At 35.9% G+C, this 25,855-nt stretch overlaps 1 protein-coding gene across 4 annotated transcripts in view; it reads right to left on the reverse strand.

The window, feature by feature from the left end:
• npas1 (neuronal PAS domain protein 1) overlaps window positions 1-25,855 on the reverse strand; it is a 92,326-nt gene that overhangs the window by 22,506 nt on the left and 43,965 nt on the right. For all 4 annotated transcript variants that reach the window (XM_087283071.1, XM_087283070.1, XM_087283072.1 and 1 more), the window contains exons 4-5: window positions 18,203-18,270; window positions 13,928-14,017 (exon numbers count right to left, since the gene is read on the reverse strand). In XM_087283071.1, coding sequence (XP_087139197.1) covers window positions 13,928-14,017; window positions 18,203-18,270 — 158 coding nt within the window. The remainder of the gene's footprint in view (window positions 1-13,927; window positions 14,018-18,202; window positions 18,271-25,855) is intronic.

Here is a 25,855-nt window from a genome sequence, read left to right on the forward strand (position 1 = left end):
TTTAGTAAATGCAGGACTATTAATGAACTCCAACAGAACACTGTATAAAACGCTTCAGATGACTCTTCTAGAGCCTACAACTAATCAATCTGACAGATTCTGGAGTGCTTTACAGCTTTAAAGAAAATATAAATGGTAAATGATCTTAAATAAAATAAATACATTTGGTGTATATATATATATATATATATATTTATATATATATATATATATATATATATATATATATATATATATATATATATATATATATATATATATATATATATATATATATATATATATATATATATATGCATGAATGGTTTGTGAGCACAGTTAAGTGCACACAGCATCCCATATCATCTGATAATTGTAAAAAAAAATAAGTCCAAAAGGCTTATGTAAAGACTGTGTAAAGCCACATAAAACAACACAGAAATATGATGAATATGCCGAGTTCAGTGGCTAATCTGCTGGAGTCAGCTGAGGTGAATTGACGGCGACCAGCCGTCAATCAAGTGGCCACCCCCTTAATCATGCAAACCTAATATAGCCTAATATAAAGGAAACGGATGAGTTATAAAAAAAAAATCACCCCCCTCACAGTAGAACCATTTTTTTCTGGTATAAAGTTGGCCATTCTAACAGTGTGCAAAATTAAAATTTGATCTGTTATGGAGCCAGGACTAGCGAAATTTTGATGAATTGCAGTTTCAGTTACTTTCGTATTGGCTTCCCGAGGGAGAGCGGGAGGTTGCCGCTTGGGTTCCACACAATCGATTTGTGTTGGGATAACATGATGGAATTTAGTGAACTTATTTGTTTTTACAAATTTTAGTGGATTGAACAAAACAATTAAGCTGTGGCAAAACAAACTCAAGAATTGTGTTATTTCAAAGTAAAATTTTTTTGAGTGTTTTCAGAAATCTTAGAAAAAAACTGTAGAAGATCAGCATACAGCTAAAAACAAAGGTAGCCCACTTGTGCATTTTTTGTTTTCTTCAAATATTTTCAAAGTGAAGTTTAAGAAAACACCACTTTTTTTATTTAATTATTATTATTATTATTATTATTTCATTTATTACTATTAGTACAGTTAAAAAAAAACCTTAATAAGAAACAAAAAAAATTAAAATCACTTATCCAAATTAGACACTCAGTTGTGAAAGCAAGTTTAATTTATTAGGCTTGGATGGTAACCATTATGATCATCGTAAAACTGTGGAGAGACTGAGCCAAAAGTGTGAAGTCAGTAAAGTGTGATGGTTTTGGTGGCGTTTTCTCTTGGAGTTTGGCCTCTCATGAAGCTTTGTGACAGAGTGAAATAAATGTTTATCAGATTCCCTGCATTCATTGATCAATCAGACAGCGCATTTCATTAAGAACAGAGATGTACACAGCAAAACATGCAAAGTAGGTTCTTGATAACACTGAAATAATGAAATGGCCTGAACAGAGTCCTGAACTTAACCTGAGCATGCCAACTGACCCAGCTGGGACTCAAACCATTGACCTTCAGGCTGTGAGGCAACAGTGCTAACCACTGCCACTGCCAAGAAAAACAAAACTTCTCAGAAGAGCTAACGATGAAACATCTCCGCAATATAAATATATGATATTTATAAAATATATGATACTATAAAACATATGATATTTTATAAAAAATGTTTACTTTACTATAAAATATATGATAATGATGTCACTTTTGTTTAATTCAGCTGAACTGATTAAAATAGAATAAATAAATTAAAAAATGAACATTTAAATAAAACTATTACAAATGTAAGATAGGTAGTTCCCCCTTCAGATTGGAAACTCTGAGTTATGTCGGAATGACATTTTGGCGATTCACTATATTGTCATTTGACATAATGGGCCCTATCATACACCTGACGCAATAAGGCGCAAGACATGTTTGATGCTATTTGTTGTTATTTTCAGACCAGCGCAAGCCTAATTTTCACGCTTTGCACCACATTGTTTAAATAGGAAATTCATTTGCACCACTTTGTGGACTCATGGGTGTGCTGGCCTAAAAAGGAGATGTGTTAAGGCGCATTGTTGGTGCATTTCTATTTAGAGGAAAATAGTATTTTTGAAAGGAAAAAGTTGTTCTATCTGATTGAAAACCATAAATGCAAAAATTAATAATAATAATAATAATAATAATAATAATAATAATAATAAAAAGAATTAGCATTTTGAAATCAGCTTTTCAGAATCTATTTTATTTAGTAACTCCATTATTTTGTTGGTTGACTTAAAAGGGCCAGATCTCTGATTGTGTGGGTGTATTTTGCAAAAAGGTACATCGAAGGAATAATATGTATTAATATGTAGTTGGCGGTTCATTCCGCTGTGGCAACCCCGGATCAATAAAGGGACTAAGCCAGGAAGAAAATTAATGAATGAATGTTGTGGCTCAAAAAGAAGAGGATGAATTATATTAATAGGGTCTGTATAGTAAGTGTGTGTGTGTGTGTGTGTGTGTGTGTGTGTTTAGTAATGTCTTCTGTTCAATTTGTTCATTTGTTTGTTTTATTCATTAATCTTCATTCATTTTAGATTTTTTTATGGCATATCTATATGTTGTACAATAAAAGTATGTGAAAAATAACTTACCTGAAAGGTGTTTCTAAACTAAATATTGATTTTTACTTGGTTTGCACACGTACTTGCTGATTTTTATTATTTCAAGAGTAAAATGATAAAATTTATTAAAACTTCATCATTTAATTTACCAGAAACAAAAATATAACATCATTATTCACAATATTTACACAATTCATATTTTTTGTGTGTGTGCCACACCAAGATTTGGTGTGGCCTTACTTGGCCACCCCTAGGAAAATTTTCTCGGGGCACCACTGGCGCCTAGATCATTAAAATAGAGCCCGATGTCTCCGTTTCCTCCTTCAGGGAACGAGGGTTTCAACAGCAACTGAAATGTATTGTATGTTTCATATTTTACTTATGGGCCAGCACAGTGGCTCAGTGGTTAGCACTGTTGCCTCACAGCAAGAAGGTCGCTGGTTTGAGTTCCGGCTGGGCAAGTTGGCATTTCTGTGCAGTTTGCATGTTCTCTATGTGTTCACAAGTCCAAGTGTGTGTGAATGAGTGTGTATGTTCCCCAATACTGGGTTGGGGATAGAAGGGCTTCCGTTGTGTAAAACATATGCTGGAATAGTTGTTGGTTCATTCCGCTGTGGAAATCTCTAAAATAGAGACTAAGCTAAAGGTAAAAGGATGGATATTTTACATATTATAAATTTTATTATAAATGAACACACTAGGCGGCACAGTAGGTAGAGCTGTGGCTGAACATTAAAGTGGCTGGTTCAAGCCTCGTCTGGGGCAGTTGGAATTTCTGTGTGGAGTTTGCATGTTCTCCCCGTGTTCGTGTGGGTTTCTTCCGGGTGCTTCGGTTTCCCCCACAGTCCAAAGACATATGGTTTAGGTAAATTGCGTAGGCTAAATTGTCCGTAGTGGATAAGTGTGCATGGATGTTTCCCAGAGATGGGTTGGAACTGAAAGGGCATCCGCTGCGTAAAACATATGCTGGATAAGTTGGCGGTTCATTCCACTGTGGCGACCCCAGATTAATAAAGGGACTAGTTTAGTTTAGTTTAGTTTATTTTGTTTACAGGGTCAATGCACATTAATAAACATTACTGTAAAATGTGCCTGAATTAGCCAAGAATGGCTATTTTTCATCCGTAAACCCCTTACAGAATGTTAAAAAGTCACACCTAAAATAGAAGCACAATATTAAACATTAAATACACTTTCATATAAAAAATACAGTTAAAAAAGTAAAGAAAAGAAAAAGAGAAAAGAAAAAACACAAGAACAGACTGATGGCAGCAGAGGACAAAAAGCCAAAGACAACAGTACAAATGTGTCAAGAATACAGTACTAATGCTGACAATGCTGATTTGTCAATAACCAATTTTTAACATGAGACTGAAAAGAACGAAAAGTGAGTGATCTTCTAATTGTTGGTGGGATGGAGTTCCATTCCCTAGCAGCTCTCACTGAAAATACAGATTGACTGAATTTACTTTTTTTGAGAGGAATAATGCAGTCCCCTCTGTCACCTCCTCTAGTAGTTCGGTGAGCAGTCGTTCTAATATGTACAAACTGATTTAATGGTGAAGTCGGGTTATGTAAAGTCTTAAACATTAAACAGATATGTACATATTTAATTAAATTTTCCCAACTAAGCAGGTTGTATTTCTTTAATATTAAACAATGGTGATATTGAACTGATTTCTTATCAAGGGTTTTTATGGATTGTTTGTATAAAGATTCAAGTGGCTTCAGAGTAGTGATGCTGGCTTGGGACCAAGTGGTTAAACAATAAGTGATGTGAGAAATGATCATGGAGTGATAATAGATTAGGGCAGCCTCACATGACATCTGATCACGAATAAATCTGAAATTTGCTAAACTGAATCTGACCCGGTTACAAACCTTTTTAACCTGAGACTGAAATGATAGTTTTGAATCTATTAAAACTCCAAGGTACTTGTACTCAGATACAACTTGTAATCTTTCCCCTGATACAAATATATCTGGTACTACACTTACCCTACCATTCTTAGAAAAAAAACATACACACGGTTTAAGAGATGTTCAACTGTAAACAGCATTGATCTAACCAGGCTGAAAGATGTACCAGTGATTCTGTGAGTTTGTCTGCAACTTGTAACACACTACTACCATGAACAAATATAACAGTGTCATCCGCATACATTTGTATGTTATTGTTAGGACACATAGATGGAAGATCATTGATATATAAAGTAAAAAGTAAAGGGCCCAATATAGATCCTTGTGGAACACCTGTGGATATACCTAGAGGGGCAGATTTGTAATTTTGTATTTTAAGCCGAAAATAAAATAAATGAATGAATAAACACACTAAATCCTAAATGCCATATCAATGATAAAAAAAAAAATAATAATTATTCAAACAAATGAACCCGGATTTGTAAAAAATAAATAAACAAATCAAATCAGCAGTAAAGTTCTACTAGCAACCAAGGAGGGATGTTGAAAGGAGAATGAAAAACAGACGAAGTGAGAAGTGGTTGTTGGTAAGTGTTAAGAAGAGGGCTAAGAAGAGAGAGAGAGAGCGAGAGAGAGAGAGAAAGAGAGAGGGGGGAAAGACATGATATAAATAATAGCTGGGCTTTAATATGTATGAGGCGTCGGGGCAGTTGTCCACAACACTCTCTCGCTCTGCTTCTGACTGATGGGAGAGGAGCAAGAGAAGAGGACGAGGAGGAAGAGACGGGGAGAAGGCAAAGTCATGGCTCTGAATACTAAACAGGCCAGGATCAATTTCCCACCCCGTTCGCCCCTCCACGCTTCCCAGATGGCGTGGCTTTGGCCGTGGAGAGCAGACCAGAGGCTAAGCTCCTGGACCTCCATCTAGGCCTGGAGCTGGGATCTCAACGTATCGTCCCGCTCTGCAGGTTCCTGACCCTGCCTAATCCGCCTAAGGAACCCTACTGTCTTTGCAGAGGTCACGAGGATTAACCAGAACGGACGGCTCTATCTGGGGTGGCGGGGTCGTGACCTCTGACATGAGCTAACAAGTAAGGTCTTATGCTTACAGTTAATGTATTTCCTCCTGTTGACCCGAGAGACCCAGACAGAGGCGCAGTGAAGGAGTGTGGCGGTGGAGAAAAAAAAAATCCTTAAGACACACTCCACTGAAGTCTTGACTGATGAATAGGGTTTGGTCTTGGGCTTAAATGGTTGATATTAAATTTGTGTTCAAAATAAATCTGTGTGAAATTAATTTCAAATAAAGGTTGTCAACTTTTTTTACTCCTCTTTTTTTTAACTGTGCAAGTCATTGGACAATATGAGTTTATTCGTAAGAAATGATATAGGCCTTAAAATTGGTTTTCAAAAAAGAAAACTGCTTTAATTCCAGTCAAAGTAACATAATAAGACTCTCCCCAGAGGAAAAAAATATTCTATGGTATACTGTGAAAACTTTAAAATTATTAAGCATCACGTGTCGAATTTTTGAAAAAGAATAACAATTTCATAAGAGGGCTAATCATTTTGACTTCAACTGTATACAGTATGTACACACACACACACATGCTGATTTTGCCAAGTGCTAGTTGTCCTAAGATCAACATTTTTTTATGATAACCCAAAGACAGCAACTCCATCAGCCAATCAGACGTCATCACTTCATCATTATGTGCCCCCACAACACACACTACCAGTAAAACAGTTTGGAAACATTCATTCATTCATTTATTCATTCATACATTCATTCATTCATTCATTCATTCATTCATTCATTCATTCATTTTCTTTTCAGAAAAGAGTCCCAGAGATGGGAGTCCCTTTATTTATCCGGGGTCGCCAGTGGTACAGTGGAATGAACCACCAACTTATCCAGCATGTTTTTCTGCTGCGGATGCCCTTCCAGCTGCAATCTATCTCTTGGAAAAGTTTGGAAACAGTAAAATGTATTAATGCTGAAAAAGAAGGCAGTTCTGCTCACTAAGGTTGCATATCACTGATTTTAAAAATACAGTAAAAACTGTTAAATTGTAAACTATTACTACACTTTTAAATAACTGTGTTCTTATTGAATGTAGATTTGAATTAGATTTAATTCTGTGATTCAAAGTTGAATTTTCATCCTCATTACTCCGGCCTTCAGTGTTTCATGTAATCATATCTGTCAACATTGAGATGTGAAAATAAAGGATATGCCCAGCATAATAAGGGATCCCCCCCCCCAACTATAATAATTCTGACTTTAACTGTATGGCCAGACATCATATTTCCATATGCTTTGGGCAAACTGTTCTGGTGCCTCACATTGATGACATCAAACTCAATATTACTAAAATGGCTGGATATCCCTTCTGAAAATGAACTAAATGCATCTGAATATTAAATCAGAATGTCATGAGTGCTTGATATTAAACACCATCCCAGAATGCACTCTGCAAATCTCAGTCAAAGAATTTAAAATGGTGGATAGGACATTTAAACTACATACTACAATACTGTATATCACTCATCTCATACACTACAACACATACTTTCATTGATTTTTTCTAAGTATAAAATATTCAGTTAAAATTGTATATATTAAATATTCAATCTAATGAAATATGTAATATATACACTGACTGTTTTATCTACAATGTTTGTTTTATGAGTTTTACACTGATGGCAACATGTTAACCTCAAACTCTAGAAGAATCCTTTGTGAGCTGCATGTTCAAAGCGTCAATTAAGATGGAAAAAAAGCTTTAAAAGTGTGTTCATTTTATCATTGATCAACACGTCTCTGCTGGTGAAATCCATTTCAATACGAATCCATGGAAGATTGCTTCTGTTCAGAATCAAACCTTTGTAATTTCTTACTTTTTCTCATGGCTGTGTCTGAAATACTTCAGTATTATATAGTATATACTTTTCGTACTGTCTCAATTTTACCAAGCACCATACATCACAATGTAATAAATGACACCAAATGAAAGAAGGAAGTCTTGGGCACATATTGTGTATTCTTTTCATAGTCTGCTAAAGGGAGAATGTACACTTGTTACTTTTTGCCCCATCGGCAGGTAAGTTGTCACACTAAATTATCTAAAAATAAGAACACAACTACTTTATTGGGATTGTTGATAGGGTGATCTGTGATGTAGGATGGTGCAAACGCAGTTTCCAGAAATACATTTATGTTGTAAGGTTGAATCCCAGCCACCTTAAAGCCAGCCTGAATCTTCAAGAGGGTTGTAGCCAGTGGATAGGCAATTGCCCCAATCCCAGGAATTTATTCAATCCTTAATTACTTTCCTTCCTTTCTTTAAAAAACCCTATTACAAATACATTTTAAATCACAAAGTTTTTTCAAGCTTGTTCTGTGTGTTTATTTGTTCTAGGACACATGAGACAACCTGCCCTGGCATATCAAAAGACAGGCTACTGTCTCCTCTATTTTGTGTAAAATAATAAAAAAAAATGAACATCTTTACCTAACAAAGTTGTGCTGAATAAAATTGTAAGTGGTTTGTTTTGAATTTTTAGGCCAATAGGAAAACTGTGCTAACCTCAGATTATAGCAATCTTGACCAGATGTGAACAGGAGGTTGACTAGAAAAAGAGTCACACTATGGGCCCTATCATACACCCGGTGCAATGCAGCGAAAGGCGCGACGCAATAATTGTTTGCTACTTTCCGCTTGGCACAAGAGTCGTTTTGCATTTTGGACCACGCTGTTTAAATAGCAAATGTATTTGTGATCATATGTGCCCTTAATGCTTTTCGCCCTGAGCTTTGCACTTTGCACCTAGATTGCAAAAAATAGAGCCAATTGTAGCTGTGTTTGTTGCCTGTGCCTTTAATGCTAGTTCTCCCTGCCCACAGTTGCCACATGCCTGTAAGAGTCCGCCTCGGCTGCCCCAGATAAACAGCACGGTGACAGATATGAAGGAAGCAGATCTCATGTATTCTTTGTGAGAAATACTACAGTAAGAACTTTCCCAATGATTATTTGATGTATTTGTTGTGGAGTTAATTAAATGTTTCTGCAAAGTCACACATAATGTTATTAAAAAGTTCATGCACACACACACACACACACATACACACACACACACACACACACACACACACACACACACACACAGTATATAGTATATACAGTTTTTGCACAGAAAATGTGACAGGATACACGTTAGTACGCACGCTGTATGATTATCCGTTATGTTAATGTACAAAATAAAGCTGATTTGAAGTTCACAAACTGGGATAAAACGTTACGTTTTAAAATTGTTTTAAACTTGTAAAACTCATTCTTGATCATATTTGATGATGATTGATAATCACAGAGAGCTGAAAATATCTTTTAATCCCAGTTGCTTTGCTCATTATCTGTCTTGTGGGTATGAATATACACATTACTACAGAGACATGTCAATACGTGGATGTCAAGAAAATCGGTGGGGAAACCAAACTCCTACGTTACGTTGCTGTTGGCCTCAAAACGGGAGGGATTTGGATCCTATTTTAACATCAGGTAATTTAAAAAAAGAGACTCATTGTCTTTATATCACCTCATATGACTGTGGACACACTATACCTACACACAGTTCTGTCCAACCAGCATCAAAAAGATGGTTTTCATCACAGGTACCGTTTAAATAACATTAGCTAAGGTTAACAAAGATAAACAATTACCATAATAAATGTATTAATAATTGTTTATGTTAGTAAGTTCTACCTTAGTATTAGCATAATGTTACAAAACACCAAGACACGTCATTCTACATGACGAATGTACAAAGAAAAACATCAAGCTATTTGACTATATGTTTATGGAATCCACGCTCGTGGAAATAACCAAATAAACATATAAAACCACTTGTAACATCCATGAACATAAAAAAACATATAACAAAACTGTAACAAAATGCAATAAAATGAAAACCTTATTACCAAGAAGTTAGCAAATTAACATGATTCTGATACACCGTTTACGAGTTTCTCAGTAGTGGAAGGTGCCATAGTTGTGAAAGCTTAAAGCGCAGTAAATGGGAGATTAATATCGTTTTTTTTTCTTATTTGCTCAAATAATAAAAGAAACACTCCACGATGGTGTTCTAAAAACTTTCAGAAAAAGTAATGAAAATTGTGGGAGACTAATAACGGCAGCCAGAAGAGAGAATAATGTTAAATTAGACACTATTATTAACGCTGCATTAGAATCGCCGCGCACAAGCAGTATTTCGTTTTTTGTCATTTAAAGCAAAGATATTATACTTACATATATACATATAAGTGCTCCAATTTTAAGAAAATAATCAAACTATTAAAAACTTTCAAGGATTTAAGATTCCGATGACCGTTCACGTGCCATAACAGGCTTGTGAAAAGTGTCGATTTACTTCATTGCATCTAACGTCTAATCGATCCTATGATTCCCCTTTCGCAAAATTCAAATACCCGCACCTTAATTTGACCAACAATTGACCCCGATTGAGGCACTTTGTGACCGTTTTGACCTTGGTTAGAGCAATCTACGGCAGAGTTGGTGTAAATAACGTCTGCCAACAAGGCGGGCAATTTACAAAAAGTCACACACAAAGTACACATATTGTTACCACATTTAAAAGATTTTGCAACAATATCAAGGATTGCTGGATTCCCTGCACTGACAAACAGAAAGCTGCTTGGTTTTAAAATGACTCCTGTGCGATCAATACTTCATAATCCATTCGATTATAAACCATTATATGCATAACATCACATACTGTACCTACAGAACATTTGTTTCTGTTTTGACATGTCAAATAATAATAATAAAACAAAAATCAATTGGACAAGTAGACAAAGCAAAGCATTATTTTAAATATGGCTCAAGCAGGTTCAATTGTTCAAGAAATCAGAACCTGTCAATACTCAAACAGCAAGTCGACAATAAAGCCTTGACCACTCGCAATTGCACATGTTATTCCTCAGCAAGCCGATCTCATTCACATCTATTTTCCCTCCTAAAATCACTATCAGTCCACCCTTCCCCCCTCAGACCATCCCAATGTATGTGTGTGTATTCGTTTTTTTGCCACACAATCAATGTGGCTTTTAAGATGTCTATCGATTCGCTCGCGAGACAGACCTCGGCTCGCTGGAGCGACGCTTTGATTGCTGTGCGAGTAATTACTGTTATTATTTATGCATCTGGGTGAAATGGCAGGACTTAACATTCCCTGTACAAGAGGCCACAGGCAATCAACAGAGAGAAAGCACCTGGAGAGCTGAGAGCCGGAGAAATGAGCACAGGGACACGGGGAAATTCGCTAAAAAATACACGCACATGTGAACACTGACGGAAGAAATGCGGGGGGGTTTGGAGCATGGTTTTGGGCTTTTCATTGATTTAGGGTTAATTATGAGACATGTTAAAACATTCATCTGTCAATCGGTTATGTGTATATTGTAATATTTATTTTAATTGTAAATACTATGATTATATTTATATATTGATGTTTCAATATACTTTTTATATATTAATATATAGTAATCTGGTAGTGTTTGCTCTGCTCTGCCTTGTTAAGGTTAATTATTATGACCTCCCAATTGCAAGAGCAACAGAAAAATATTAAGAAATCTCAATAGACTGATTATTTATTTATTTATTTATTTATTTATATATGCTTTATAATCCTAAAATGTGGGCAAAATCACCTTTTTTGTCATCATTTTAGACATTACGCTAAAGAATCATTCAAATACTAGCTCTAGTATTATCGAGCAATATTGTGAGACTGCCCACTTCTGTTAAAATTATACCAGAGTTACCGACCGCACCCGCAAACGTGCATGGCATGTGTGCGCGGGCGTGTGTGCTTGTATATATATATATATTTCTTGTACTGTAATATTTGCATATTTATTACATAATTAACAATTACAACAACAATTAAAATAAACAGAAATACAATATACATGCAGTATATACTGTAGGCACAGAAATGCCCATTACTTTTACATTTTCATAGTGTTTATTTTCTTTTTAACTGGTTCACTTAAAAACGTAAAATAAAAATAATGACCTTATTCTACACTGTTTTTGTGTTTGATTAGTTATTGCGGTTATTTAAAGTTTAAGTTTAAGATAAATAAATAAAATAAATTTTAAAAAAATTATTTTTTATATATTAAAGGTAATATGTATGTAAGCGTATTAAATTTAATATGTCTAATTCCAGGTTGATAAGGTCACTTTTATCACTGCATGCAGCTAAAATATTCATGAATTCAATGATTTTTTTCACATATAACCTACTGTCTAAAAACCCATAGAGTCACTTTACAAACAGACAATTAAAATACTGCATAAAAAGCCTCTAAGACATCATCACTGTAACATTTTACAAAAACATTTTTTTTTTAAGCTGGGAAAATGTCATTAAGTATTCAAACATTTGTCTGATGTATAAAATCAATCATGGTCTGTCATCCCCACCTCTCAGTCAGTATGTAAAGATCTGGAACACCACACACAGAGCAACACGAGGGGCAGCCTGAGGAGACTGTATTGTCCCACTCCAGAAAAGTACCTTTGGTCAGGGCTCCTTTTAAGTTACAGGCTGCACAGGAGTGGAATTATGTCCCTGGCAGCATCAGAGATATAACCTCCATTGATTTTTTTTCAAAAAACATTTAAAAATCTGGTTTATAGAGAATCAGATGTGTCATCATTCATGAACCTAGCATGTTTCCATTTGTGCCTACCATCTTAATGATTTGTTGTTTAAATAAGTTTCAACTATTTTTATCTCTATTACAAAATGTTGGTGTTTAAGGGAGCTTTCACACTTGGTTCATTTGGCTGGACTTTACCCAAGTTCGATTGTCCCCCCTTGCCACCTTCTTGGTTGGTTTGTGTTCCCACTGTGTTTTTTCCTTCTAAACCCCGGTACGCTTGAGTCTTCGAGCTGCCGTTTTGTTTACGACTGTTGCTACGTGACGGTCACGAAAGCAAAGTGGCAAAATGGAAAGACGCACACACATCGCAGTCATTCTGCCTTTACTAAATCTTTATGTTTTGGACATACAGAAAGTGACTTGTGTCCATCTGCGACAAAAATATTATAAACATTCAGAACATCACACTGTTTTTGGAGGAGACAAGCAGAAATTATCTCTGTTTTTGCCCTGGCTCAGTCCCGCTTGTCACCAAGGTACGATACGTGACACACACGCACGCACGCACACACAAACACACACACAAGAGTGAACGTTATATGAAAACAAAAGTTTGTTGTACAGTTGGCGGTTTACTTTCGTTATTTGGTAGGCTTGCATTCACATCAGAAGTGAACCGTACCAGAGTTCGCATGAACCGTATCCCAGACCTCTTTCAGGCGTACTCGGGTACGGTTCACTGGTGCGCACCCAAGTTCAGAAGACACGTTCACAGTAGCTAAACATACTGTACTATGACGTCAAACGAGCCCGGGTGCGGACCAAAAGTGCTAGTGTGAAAGCACCCTTAGTTTAAATTGTATATATAATTTTTTTTTTATAAACATCTACATAACTTTGTCTATTTTAGTACTTTTTAACTATGTTTGATTGATTGTATAATTCTTGTATTGTTTTTTTTATGTTGTTCAGGGACAACAGATTAAAGATAACCTGGCTAATTCTGGTGCATTTGCTGAAATGCTAATTAATGTACACTGTCCCTGCCAAATAAACAAGCAAACAAACAAACAAACAAACAAACAAACAAACACGCAAGCAAATAAATAAATAAATAAATAAATAGTGTGGTTGACTGCCTCTCAAGAGGATGAGAATGGATCTGGAGAGCATTTGCCAATTGACTAACACCTGTGTCTTTACAGTGATTGGGCAAAAGAGAAGACATAAAAACCATGCTGGAAAATGCACAATAATAAAAAATAAAAAAATTTAAATAATAACATTATTCTACATATTTTTGTGTTTGATTAGTTCTAGCAGTTATTTAAAGTTTAAGTTTAAAAATAAATAAAGATAAATAAACAAATTATTTTTCTTTATTAATCTTCATTACCATTAATTTGTTTTAATTTATTAGTTATTAGTTTAGATCCATGAAATGATTTTGAAATGTACAACTATTGATTTTAAGAGTAAAAAAATATTATTAAAATCAACATCGAGATCAATGAATGCTTTAGTAAAATAAATAAGATATAAATAAGTTAAAAATAACACTGAGATAAATAAATGCTTTAAAACTATTTCATTAGGATTTTAATCTTACTATTTAATCAAATGTAGACAACAAAACAAAAGTTAATTAAGAACGTACAGTGTTATTATTATTTAAATATTAGGATTTTAAATTGAAGCCAGAGAATGAAGTAAAAAAAAGCTTGAAAAGTGTTTTTGTCTCACCTGTGAAAGGCCAAGGTAGATGGAGACGGTCTCTGAGATGTAAAGAAATCTGCCTTCTTGACTGACCACAAACACAAATCCATCCAGAGACTGAGAAGAGAAAAACGCAACTGTAGATTCAGCTGAACACACACACAACACTTTAAATCTGACTTCATAGCAAAGTTTGCTTTTTAAAAGTGTACTAAAATAAGAAACACAGCAAGAGAGTGTACTTTCTTTGAGGAGAAACATTGCATGCAAAAACTACGATGGCTGAGAGCGCTCAAACATGCTGCAGGATAAGAAAAAAAAAACACAAAAAAAAACATACAAATACAAAAACACTAACAAAATGAGAAAACATCTTTATCAATTTGATAATGCACAGGCAACAAATTCTCACAACACATGCAAATAAAGAAGAGCACTGTCAATAGCGCTGACCACAATGGAATGGGACCCAATACAAACTCCAAAAAGTCAGAAGATCTGTGAGGTGAGTTTTTTGTTTATTTCAACATTCTGATCATATGGATCATACCTTGTTATTTGCACATTTTTAATTGTGAGAGTAACTACAACAAATGGAAAGGAACTACAACAAGGAACAGTATGACCAGGATAATAAAATAAATAAACAACTTTTCCTCCCAGATGTCAGACAACACCACTGATTCTAAACCAGAAGCTTGTCACTTTTTATTCGTCACACATTTCCATTATGGTCTGCATTATTTGCAGTGTGTTTCCATGTGTGTATGTTTTGTGAGAATTAGCAGGCGCATGTTTTGCTCAATTTTTTTTTTCTCAGTTTGTTAGTTGTATGAGTTGTTTGTTTGTTTGTTTTTTCCTGCAGTTTGAGGTCTCTTAACCATTGCAAACTCCACACAGAAATGCCACTTGGCCCAGCCGGGACTCAAACCAGCAATCTTTTTGCTGTGAGGTGACAGTGCAAACCACTGAGCCACCGTGCCACCCGTTTATATTACAAAACATGTAAAAATGATACTTTTAAAAAAGCTGTTTTTTAATGGCAGCATTTTCTGAATTACGAACTGACAAAAAGAGATTGCTCAAATCCAAAAAAACTTTGACTTTTATGTGTCAAAACAGTGAAAACGGATTGAGTTTTGTGTGGTAAATGTATGTAAATGAAGGCATATTTGATTAAATAATGCCTCATTTGCATTTTAAACAGCCTTTCAGAAAACTTGTCATGCAAAATATGTTTGCTGTTCTTAATGTAATCAAACAACCGGTGAAGTACGATGAAAACTATTAGTTCATTTTAAACACTTTATCCACCAGCATTGTATTGCCTTAACCCCCCCCCCCAAAAAAAAGAACAAATATAAAATTATATAAATAGTTGTTTATTTATAAATTTATATAAAGAATAAAATCAAATTTTTAATCATCCTCATTATTGATTATTCAGTCTCACTTTACAAAAAGGTTTAAGGTTTTACTAGTAATACATTTGCTAACATTGCCCACTTATGAACATTACTTTTACAACGTTTATTAACCATAGTTTAATATTAACTAATGCATTATTAATCTAAATTCATGCTTGATAACATTAGTTATTGCACTTTGAGTTAAACTAACAATGAACAACTATATTTTATCGAACTAAGGCCCTATTATATACCCATCGCAATGTGGCACAAGGCGCAATGCAATTGTTGTTTGATTGTTTCAGCTTGGCGCAAGAGTCATTTTGACGTTTTGCACCACGCTGTTTAAATAGCAAATGCATTTGCGCTCATATGTGCTTCCATAGGCGTTCTGGTCTAAAAAGGGAGGTGTGTTGAGGTGTAATGCTTGCACGCTGCTATTTTGAGAATCTATAATAGATTTTTCAATAGACCAGGACAAAGTCAGTCTATTGTCCAGCGCAGAGCGTGTTAGTTGTGCGCCTCGCTTACACACTCCTTAATACACACAAGATGTAGAGCAATTCCCAAATATCTTTACATATGAAAAATAATTAAAATATTAAGGATTTGTTTAGGACATAATAAGAATATATATATATATATATATATATATATATATATATATATATATATATATATATATATATATATATATATATATAGGATATAAATATAAAGAATTAAAATATTACAAAGCATATTATTTTCTAGCCTACATAAATATAAAAACCATACTTTCATGCCTTCTTCATCTCGGGGGGGGTTTTCAGTTTATTCGTGACAATTTGCTTTTGTATAATGTTATTATTAATTGCAGTATTATTTATTATATGCATATTTATATTTGTTTTATTAAAAACAAGCTTAGATTTGTCCACCTGTCAGGTTTTAGACCATATGGGGCACAGCATGTGTATTAGGATATAACTCAGTTTTTTGACCACACTTCGTTATTATTGTTCATTTATTCGTTTGCTGGAAATTAGAACTGAATTTAGAAATAGTTTTAAAACAAATATTTACTCTTAACAAATTAAATTAACTATCTATAGGCTATTTGATGTCTGTGCGTACAAGATTTCCCTATCCACGAGAGCGAAAGTGAAAGTTAATAATTTATCTCTCATTCTCGCGCTGTAGATGCTCTGTTTAACTGTTTTCTTGCTAGTGAAATGCTAAGTTTTTCCACTTACACTTACTTTACGTCATGTAAATAGCAAATGGGCTATGGCGCGATGCAACTGACTCTTAAAGGGAATGGGAGATGAGACTCTGATTGGTTTATTCTCAAAACACACCTATAACTCATTAAGGAAATAAGCTCAACCCTTTTAGATCATGCGCCATGGCGCAAAGCTGATTTTTCCGTCCTTATATTAGCAAAAGTAGATTCTGACATGCTCTGAATGCATTTGCGCCCTGCACTTTGCACATAGGGCGTCAAAATAGAGCCCCTGACATGTACAAATACCGTAATAAATGTATTGTTCACTGTTTATGTTAGTAAATGCATTAACTTTAACTAACGCAACCCTATTGTAAAGTGTTACCGATTATTCTCTTTTGCATGTGATAATTTACAAAAGTAAGTGAGCATCATTTTATCCAGTAAATCATCACAGAATTATGAAAAAAATATAATTTATGATTCTTGTTTTACCAGGTAAGAACATGGCACTTCAGAAGTAAACTGACACAACACTTCTGAACAAATCTCCTGATTTTTATTTAAGAAAATCAACGTACGCATCAGCATCAGAGCAAAAACAACACACTACAGAAGAATCAGATTGATTTAGAGCCTCAAAATAAACTCGGGAGAGCGTCTGGCAGATGAAAGCATACAGTCAGCCTATTAAAGCAGCCATTTAAAGAATCATATTAATTGTACTAACACACAGGCAGGGATGAAGCAGAGTGGCCACTTTAGTTCAGATTGACTGTTGTTGTGTGGGTAATTTATGCAAGTGACGAGTTCACTATGCAAATGAGAGTGGACCGGAATGACAGGAATGCTGGAAATAAAGCGCAATTATCTAGTTATTACTGACAAGAGGACGAGACAAAGAATCATAAGGATTTTCAGAAGTGTTAATTTGATTTCTATCAGCGCTGGCCCTCTCTGTGCGCTTTACATTTTTCTCAAGGTAACCTTCTAATGACTTTTTTTTCTGGTAAATTAAGTCAGAGTTATCAACTTTTGATGGCATATCGAGCCTTTTTTTATAATCTTGGACACAATGAGGCTTTTAAAAAAGAAAGTCATGATGCTGGATTTATTTGGTGCAAAAAAACTATGTTAAAACATCTGTTTTCTATTTTAACTTAAAAAGAAAAACATTGTGATTAAAACTTGGTCAAGGTTTGGATCAATTGTTCTGCACTTTTTCTTTTTTCTATATTTTTTTAAGGAACCAAAGCCTTTAATGAATGCAAAGGGTAAATAATAGGATTTATTTGTATTAAAAATCTTAAATGTCACTTTTGTCTAATTTTGGTAAATAGGTAATGATAATTTCAAACTGGCTAAATTAATTTCATATTTTAAGCGTATATGGATTATATTTTTGTTGTTTTTTGATACAGTGTATTTTGTTTAAAGAACAGTTTTAAGTGTATGATACTCTGTTCAAAATATGAAATCAAATTAAATCAAATAAAATTCTCTTCTTTCCAAAAAAAGCTGCATTAAAAAAAGCAACAACAGTGTATCTGTACAAAACCTAGAACAACTATTTTTATGAAGAAAAACAAATGTAAATGTTGAATAGCATTACATAATATGATCCACATGACATGATATTAATCAATGCACATTTATGAAACAATAATTTGGATAATGAATGTTTACCTGCAGTAGATGAGCTCCCAAATGCTGTTCGAATATGTCAGTGACCAATGAATGACTTGTTCTTCGCACTGAAAAAAAAAACAAATAAATAAATCCTAAGAAAGCATTTGTAAAATGTTAAGCAGTTGTTTTGAGCAAAATGTCTGCAATTTCTTAAATAGTCAGATACATCTACTGTACATTTGGCAACTTAAGCTCATGAAAATTATGTCTATGACTACTTTTGGCATATACAGTTGAAGTCAGAATTTTTAGCCCCCTTTGATTTTTTTTTCTTTTTTAAATATTTCCCAAATGATGTTTAACAGAGCAAGGAAATTTTCACAGTATGTCTGATAATGTTTTTTCTTCTAGAGTATGTCTTATTTGTTTTATTTTGGCTAGATTAAAAGCCGTTTTTATTTTTTTGAAAAAGCATTTTAAGGTCAAAATAATTAGCTCCTTTAAGCTATATTTTTTCCAATAGTCTAGTGAAACCATCGCTATACAATAACTTGTCTAATTACTCTGACCTGTCTAGTTAACCTAATTAACCTAGTTAAGCCGTTAAATGTCACTTTAAGCTGCATAGAAGTGTCTTGAAAAAGATGTAGTAAAATATTATTTACTCTCATCATGGCAAAGATAAGAATTAGATTAGAATTAGAAATGAGTTATTAAAACTATTACGTTTAGAAATGTGTTGAAAAAAATCTGCTCTCCGTTAAAAGAAATTGTGGGAAAAAATAAACGGAGGGGGCTAATAATTCAGACTTCAACTGTATATTGGAATGAAAGCAAGTACGCTTTATACAGTATTAAACATAAACAAACCTTCTACAAAAGAATTCTACAACAAATCAGCTTTGTTTTTTGGGAATGTCGAAATGAAAGAAATAGTAAAGCAAGAGGACTCAAAGCCACAGCCATCTGCTACATCATCACCAAAGACTGACCAATGGTACTTCAAATGAATTTATAAGCTGTAGTAATTCGGAAATGTTTCAAACTCCTAAAACTATCTCCCATCGAACATTGTTTTTTTTTTTTGCCCTGATTTTGTTAAAGAAATCCCACCAGTTCTTTCTTTAATATAGTTTAAAGTACATTGCCACCTTAAAAGTTTTGTTTAAAAATAAAAACTTTATCTTTAAAAGTAATATTCCAGAAAAATCTTCTGTCACTCTAAACTATATGCATTAACTAAAAGGGATTTTATAGTTCTCAATAATAAGCCTGACACATGTTTTGGATGAGTTCAATTATTCATAATGTCCCAACGGAAATCACAGTGTTCTCCGAACTTATTAGGATGTGCTGCTCATATCAAACTGTTGTGTATCAATATAAATACCATTGCCTTCTAACGTATAGTATAGAGGAAAAAAAAAATATATATATATATATATATATATATATGTATTTCATTATATCATACAAACGTATTATACCACCATGCAACGAACCACAAAACAATGTTACCAAAGATTTTATTCATTCGTTCATTTTCCTTCAGCTTATTCCCTTTATTCATCAAGTGTCGCCACATCGGTATGAACTGCCAACTTATCCAGCATATGTTTTACACAGTATATGCACTTCCAGCCACAACCCAGTACTGGCAAACACCCATACACTCTCACATGCACACAGATATACTACAGCTAATTTAGTTAATCCATTTCACCTATAGCATGTGTCTTTGGACTGTGAGGGAAACCGGAGCACTAGGAGGAAACCCATGTGAACACGGGAAGAGCATGCAAACTCCATACAGAAATGCCGACTGACCCAGCCAGGACTCGAACGAGCAACCTTTTTGCTGTGAGGCGTAAGTGCTAACGACTAAGCCACCGTGTCACCCACAAACATTTTAATAAAAGGGTATTACTATGATATTCTCACTCACTTTATTCTTCATAAAAATACAGGCCCAAGCTGTTTAAAAGCTTTAAAACAGAGCAGACATATCTTGACAGTCTCAATATTTGTTGACAGTAGCTGATAGTAGCATGAAACAGCATTTCTGTCTTCTACTGGCACTCAAAGAGACTCTCAAAGACAGCGAGTGGGTTTTATTGGGCTGAAAACACAGACGGAGACATGCTAATTCACCCTCAGCACACAACAGCATCCAGAGCCGTCTGTCATCACAAAACAAACACGTTTACAAATCACACAAACGACACTGGCGGAGCATTTCAAACATGCCTGTCTCTGATCGTCTGCTCTAGAATCCCGGCTGAAAATCCCTCAATTCACAGCGGGATGTCTCTCTCTCTCTCTCTCTCTCTCTCTCTCTCTCTCTCTCTCTCTCTCTTTCTCTCTCTCTCTCTTTCTGTGTACCTTGTATTTTTAACATTGTGGGGACCAAATGCCCCACAAGTATAGCAATACAAGTGAATTTTGAACTTGTAGGGACATTTTTTGGTCCCTATGAGAAAAAAAACAGCTCATAAATAATACAAAGAGAAGTTTTTTTAAATGTAAAAATGCTGATTGTTTTATTTGTGAAGGTTGATTTTGGGTAATATGACAGAATTTACAGTCTACCAGTGTTGGGGGTGAGGCATTACAAGTAACATGGTCGAGTGTAACCTTCATAGATTGCTGCAGAACATTTACATGGACTACAAGTCCTGTCATGCAACACACACACACACCTGCTCCAAATTTCCATTGATTAGACTCACACAGCTGATGCTGCTCATGGACTGATTACACTAATGTAAAAGTGTATTTACTGGTATTTTGGAATTGATGTGTGAATGGAAAATTTACTAAGTGTCCTGTGTGAACAGCAGTTTTTTGAAAAAGTCGGTAAAGTTTTACCGAAGTTTTTCGGTAAAGTCGTTCCAGTAATTTTCCGGGTATTTACCAGTATCGATGTGTGAAAGTGGCTATTATCCTAAAAAATAAAAAAAATTAATTATTTTTTAAAGGTAAATGCAGGTGTAGGTTATAAAGTGTGTTGTTAATTGCAGAACTCTTCTACTAAAAAAGAAGAAAAACAGGTTTTAAAAGAGATCAAGCCAGGTAACAAAAAGTAACTCAAAAGTAACGTAATGCATTACAAACTATAAAAAGTATAACTACATAAATGAACTGGTTACTTTTATGCAACACTTGTCTGTAAAGTATAAAAGACTTTACGTCTATAGACCATTTTGAGCGATGTAAACAAAAACGATGGTCCCAACGTATTTTCTGTTTCACATTTTCAATTTCTATAGCTTCAGAGAATCCAAAAAGAGCCACATGAATCCAGTAAGACTTCAACAAGATACTGAGTTTAAAGATGAAGATTATCTGGAAAGTAAATGTTATGTTCTTGTATAACCTTGAGTCAAATCTTGTCAAAACAAAGAGCATGTTATGTTCATTCATTCCCTTCAAATCGGCTTAAGCCCTGTTTCCACTGTGAGATTTCAGCCATGAATCTGTCATCTGAGACAAATTTGGGAAATCCTAAAATATTCCTGAAATCCTGGGCTTAAATCAGTGATCTTTGGTTTGACATGTTCACTGACAGCCGCTTAGTGCCCGTTGCGATCAGATTTTTCCTCCAATGAAGTTCTGGCAGAGTAAGAAGTTTTTAGACACTTTCCTGCAGTGTGACAACTGCGATGAACGTCAATCCAAGAACCAATAGGAGCTCTGAACGTGATGAGGAGATTCATGCGACAATTAAAATGTACGCGGGGAAATGTCAAAACAGTTTATGTCTTCCTGGTTTTATTATTGAGACACGCCATGTGCAAAATTGCCACTACAGATTGTTTATGTTTGCTGTGAGTTTGTAGTGAAAGTGTCACAGGTGAATGACATCAAACTCCAGTAGCATTTTCTTTTGTGTTTGGCTCATCTTCATTGTCGTTCAGTCTGACTTCATGATGGCTGAGATCTTATAGAATGGCATGAGAGCCATGTTCATGCAGTCTGACATGCTACAATCATTCAGGATTCTAAAAATCCCACAGTGTGAGCTGGCCTTAAGTCTCTCTTTCAGAGCTTGCCACAGTAGAATGAACCACTAACTATTCAGCATATGTTTTGCAAAGCGGATGCCCTTCCAGCCACAACCAGTACTGGAAAACACCCAAACACTCTCATTCACACACATACACTATGGACTGTTCAGTTTATTAAACACACCTATTGTGCATGTGACAATGCTAACCACTAAAACCTGGTTTCTACTTCTGCGTCACGTGATCCGCATGACCCACGGCGCGTGCAATGCGCAAAGCTGTGCATTTATACTTTCTGTTGCTCTGCAATAACACTTTGGAAACGCTAGTTGGCAGTGATGTGTTTATGTTCTTCTGTGTCGAGTATCTTCGCTGGTGTTTTGTTTTTTCTGAACGCTTCCTTTACAACTGGTACCACTTCCTCCTGTACAAGTGGTTCAAACTCGCTCATTTTGGAACCGGCAGACGTGTAACAACTTTAACCATGAGGTAAACACAAAACAAAACTTTCCATCCGAAGCTCCTTAACGGGACTCCACACCTGTAAACACTTGCTCCATCGGGCTCTCGATCCCCTCCACACTTGTCAGCGCTTCCAAGCCGACCAATCACAGAGCTTGCGCTACGCGTCGTTGCGATTTGTAGTTACATTTTTTTAAAGTTGCGCGTCAGTGACACCGACGGCCACGGTGAGGGCTATGCGTCCAAGCGTAGGCCGCATCGTAGCATACCCGTGCGCTTGACGCAGAAGTATAAATCAGCCTTTAAGCCACTGTGTCACTGTGTTTTGAAAGATATAAATGTAAATAAATTACTTTTTGCACACACTGGATGACACATACACTCACTCTCTTTTTATCTAACACACACACACACACACACACGTCTATGTGGCTATTTGAATTTTAATTAATTATTTTAGTGTAAGAGTGTTAGAGGCTACTAGATGACATTTTAGGGACATTTATGGTTTTAGGTTAATTTATACATTTAGGTTAATTTATTATCATTTTAAAGTCATTTTCAATTCATGGAAAACATCAGCTTGAACAATCTACAAAATATCTCCTTTAGATTTTAATGAAAGAAAACAGGGTTTTGAAAGCCATCAATGTGAATAAATTATTATTTTTTTTTTTGGTAATCACACACACACAGAAATCACACAAGTGTGTCTGTGCACCCAAACTCCACACCCCAAACCTCTTTAAGAATGGGCTCCTCTCAGGAATATCAATGAGTCTGTCCCATTCAGAGTCCTGAAAGGGGGTTTGGATCGGCACTCGGTGCGTGTGGGGACACAGAGCTCTGCTTGTTCGTCTTTGGGGGTCACATGCATGTTGACGAGTGAATGGTTCAGCGTCACCCCTCATCCAAATACTGGGGCTCCGGCTATAGGACCGCCGTGACAGCACCCATACTGCCTGATGGATGGACAATGGTCGGCCCTCATTTCCCAAAGTCAGCCTGCTACTGCCGAGGCTAATGTGAAGTCGAACCCGGCCCAATAGGGCAAAGGCGGAGAGTGATGGCACTGTTCCTCATCCTGAGGGGAAACTGCATCTATCTGATAAAACACATTGCTTGTAGTGGAGGCGTTAATGATTGCGTTTTTCATGTCTACATTTTAATGATCGCTCGTTTTAGAAGCAAATTCCTATTTTTAAAAGTGTAACATCAAATGCTGTTATGCTTTATTTATTTGCTTTTCTGTGAGCTTTTTCTGCATTTAAATTCATTTGAAATGTGATATTTTATTAAGGTATGGGTGTAAAGGTATATATTAAACATGTCTGTATTTACATCGGAGAAAATAAGCATTGAACACATCATGTTTTTTGGGAATAATATTTCTGAAGGAGCCGTTGACATGGAATTAAACCAGATTTTAGTAAAAACCCAAGCAACATACACTAAAAAATCTGAAAAATGTGTAATAACAATGGAATTACACAAGGAGAACGCACTGAAATGTATTTAATACTTTATATAGAAGGCTTTTTTGGTGATGGCAGCTTAAAGACAACTTTCATATGGGGAATGAAGTCACATGAATTGCTCATGTGTGAGTTTTTCACAGACTTTAGCAGAGTGTTAAAATCCTGATGGTTCTGTGGGTCTCACCTATCAAATCTGAGCTTTATTTCCTATCTTTTGGATTCGATTCAGGGGTTTGTCTGGGCCATTCTACAGCTTGATTTACTCTCTCTGAAACCATGTCAGAGTTTTCTTGGCTGTGTTTTGGATCATTGTCTTGCTGAAATGTCCACTCTTGTTTCATTTTCATCATCCTGCTAATAATATTAAATGTTGGACTGAAGCAGCTGAAATTAATTTATATGACATTATTAAAATAAATGTATAAATTTATATGATAATAATCAATGGCAAAGGGCAGAGGGTTGCTGAAGAACTACTGGGAGATTTCAGCTGCGGTCTGGTCTTTCTATACCTCCCTTTCTTCATGTGTTCAATACGTTTTCCCTGCAATATTTGATTTTAATACAGACGTAAACTAATTAGATTTGTTTTCTTTGCATCTCTGGATGTCTTTCCTTCAACCAAGCTCATTCTGGAAACGTAGCCCCGCGTACGTTTCTGGAGACCGCGATTTACGTGGCCGGAGGTACGTAAAGGCCGCGTTTGGTTTTTTACGAGCGAACGCTGCGGCCGGAGCGGTGTGGCGCCGCTCCGCCCCTCCTCTTCGCGCTCGCCGGCCAACGGCTCGCCTCCGAGTGGAGGGCTTTCCCGACGCAATCAGTTTGTCCGCCTAGCTCACAGCGTTGCGTTGGCGGAGGCCCCGGAGGAGGAGGAGCCGGAGCCGGCCGCGGTGGACGACGACCGGGATCGAGTCCGGGGATCAGCGGGTTCCGGAAATCAGGTAAGACGAAAAACGGAATCCGGAAAATAAGGGCGAGAACGCGGCAGGATCCGAAAACGCGATTGAAATCGAAGACGAGGGCTTTTGTTTTTTTTTTTTTGTTTTTTCGATCCGGCGGCTTTTCGCGCGAGAACGGCGCGGGCGCGAACGCCGCGCGCGGATCCGCGAAAACAAAAAAACGCTCGAATACGTATCTCCCGGGACGTAAATCGCTGTCCGCAGAAACATCCGTGGGGCTACGTTTCCACAATGAGCCCGGGTTGCTTTCCTTGTTACCAACATACGAGGAAAAATTTAAGTAAACAGAACCTTTAGAAATATGTTTTCGGAGAAAAATGATGATGTGCTCAATTTCTATTTTCCCCACGGTATGTGTATGTATATGATGTATATAATTCTTACTTCAACTCTATTTTTAGATTTTCTTTTTACAATTATTTTTCTTTAGTGTGTCAGTGAGACTCTCATTTAGATCTGAAGATCTTCAACACCATGAAGCATGATAATAAAGAATGAAGCCAATTTCCTCTCTTCCATACCCTTGCAGCTCAATCTGACTGCCCTTCCTTTCCTTCTCTCTCTCTCCTCCTTCAACCTGTAATGGCAAGGTTGGCCTCTGGTTTGCTCAATCCGGCTGGCTGAAGGGAATCATATAAAGCTACTAGTTTACAGGAGCGGAGACAGCAGAACAAATGACTCTCAGACAGATGAAAAAAGTGTCTCCAGTGGCAGTGTCCCTCTCCGCCGCAATTATCCTTTCACTCTCTCTCTCTCAGCTGTTAGCTCTCCTGCTCGGCCCAACATAATTTGAGTGCAATTAAC

This window comes from Danio rerio, chromosome 15, assembly GCF_052040795.2.
Source record: "Danio rerio strain M-AB ecotype USA chromosome 15, GRCz13ab, whole genome shotgun sequence".
In the NCBI taxonomy this organism is placed as follows: domain Eukaryota; kingdom Metazoa; phylum Chordata; class Actinopteri; order Cypriniformes; family Danionidae; genus Danio; species Danio rerio.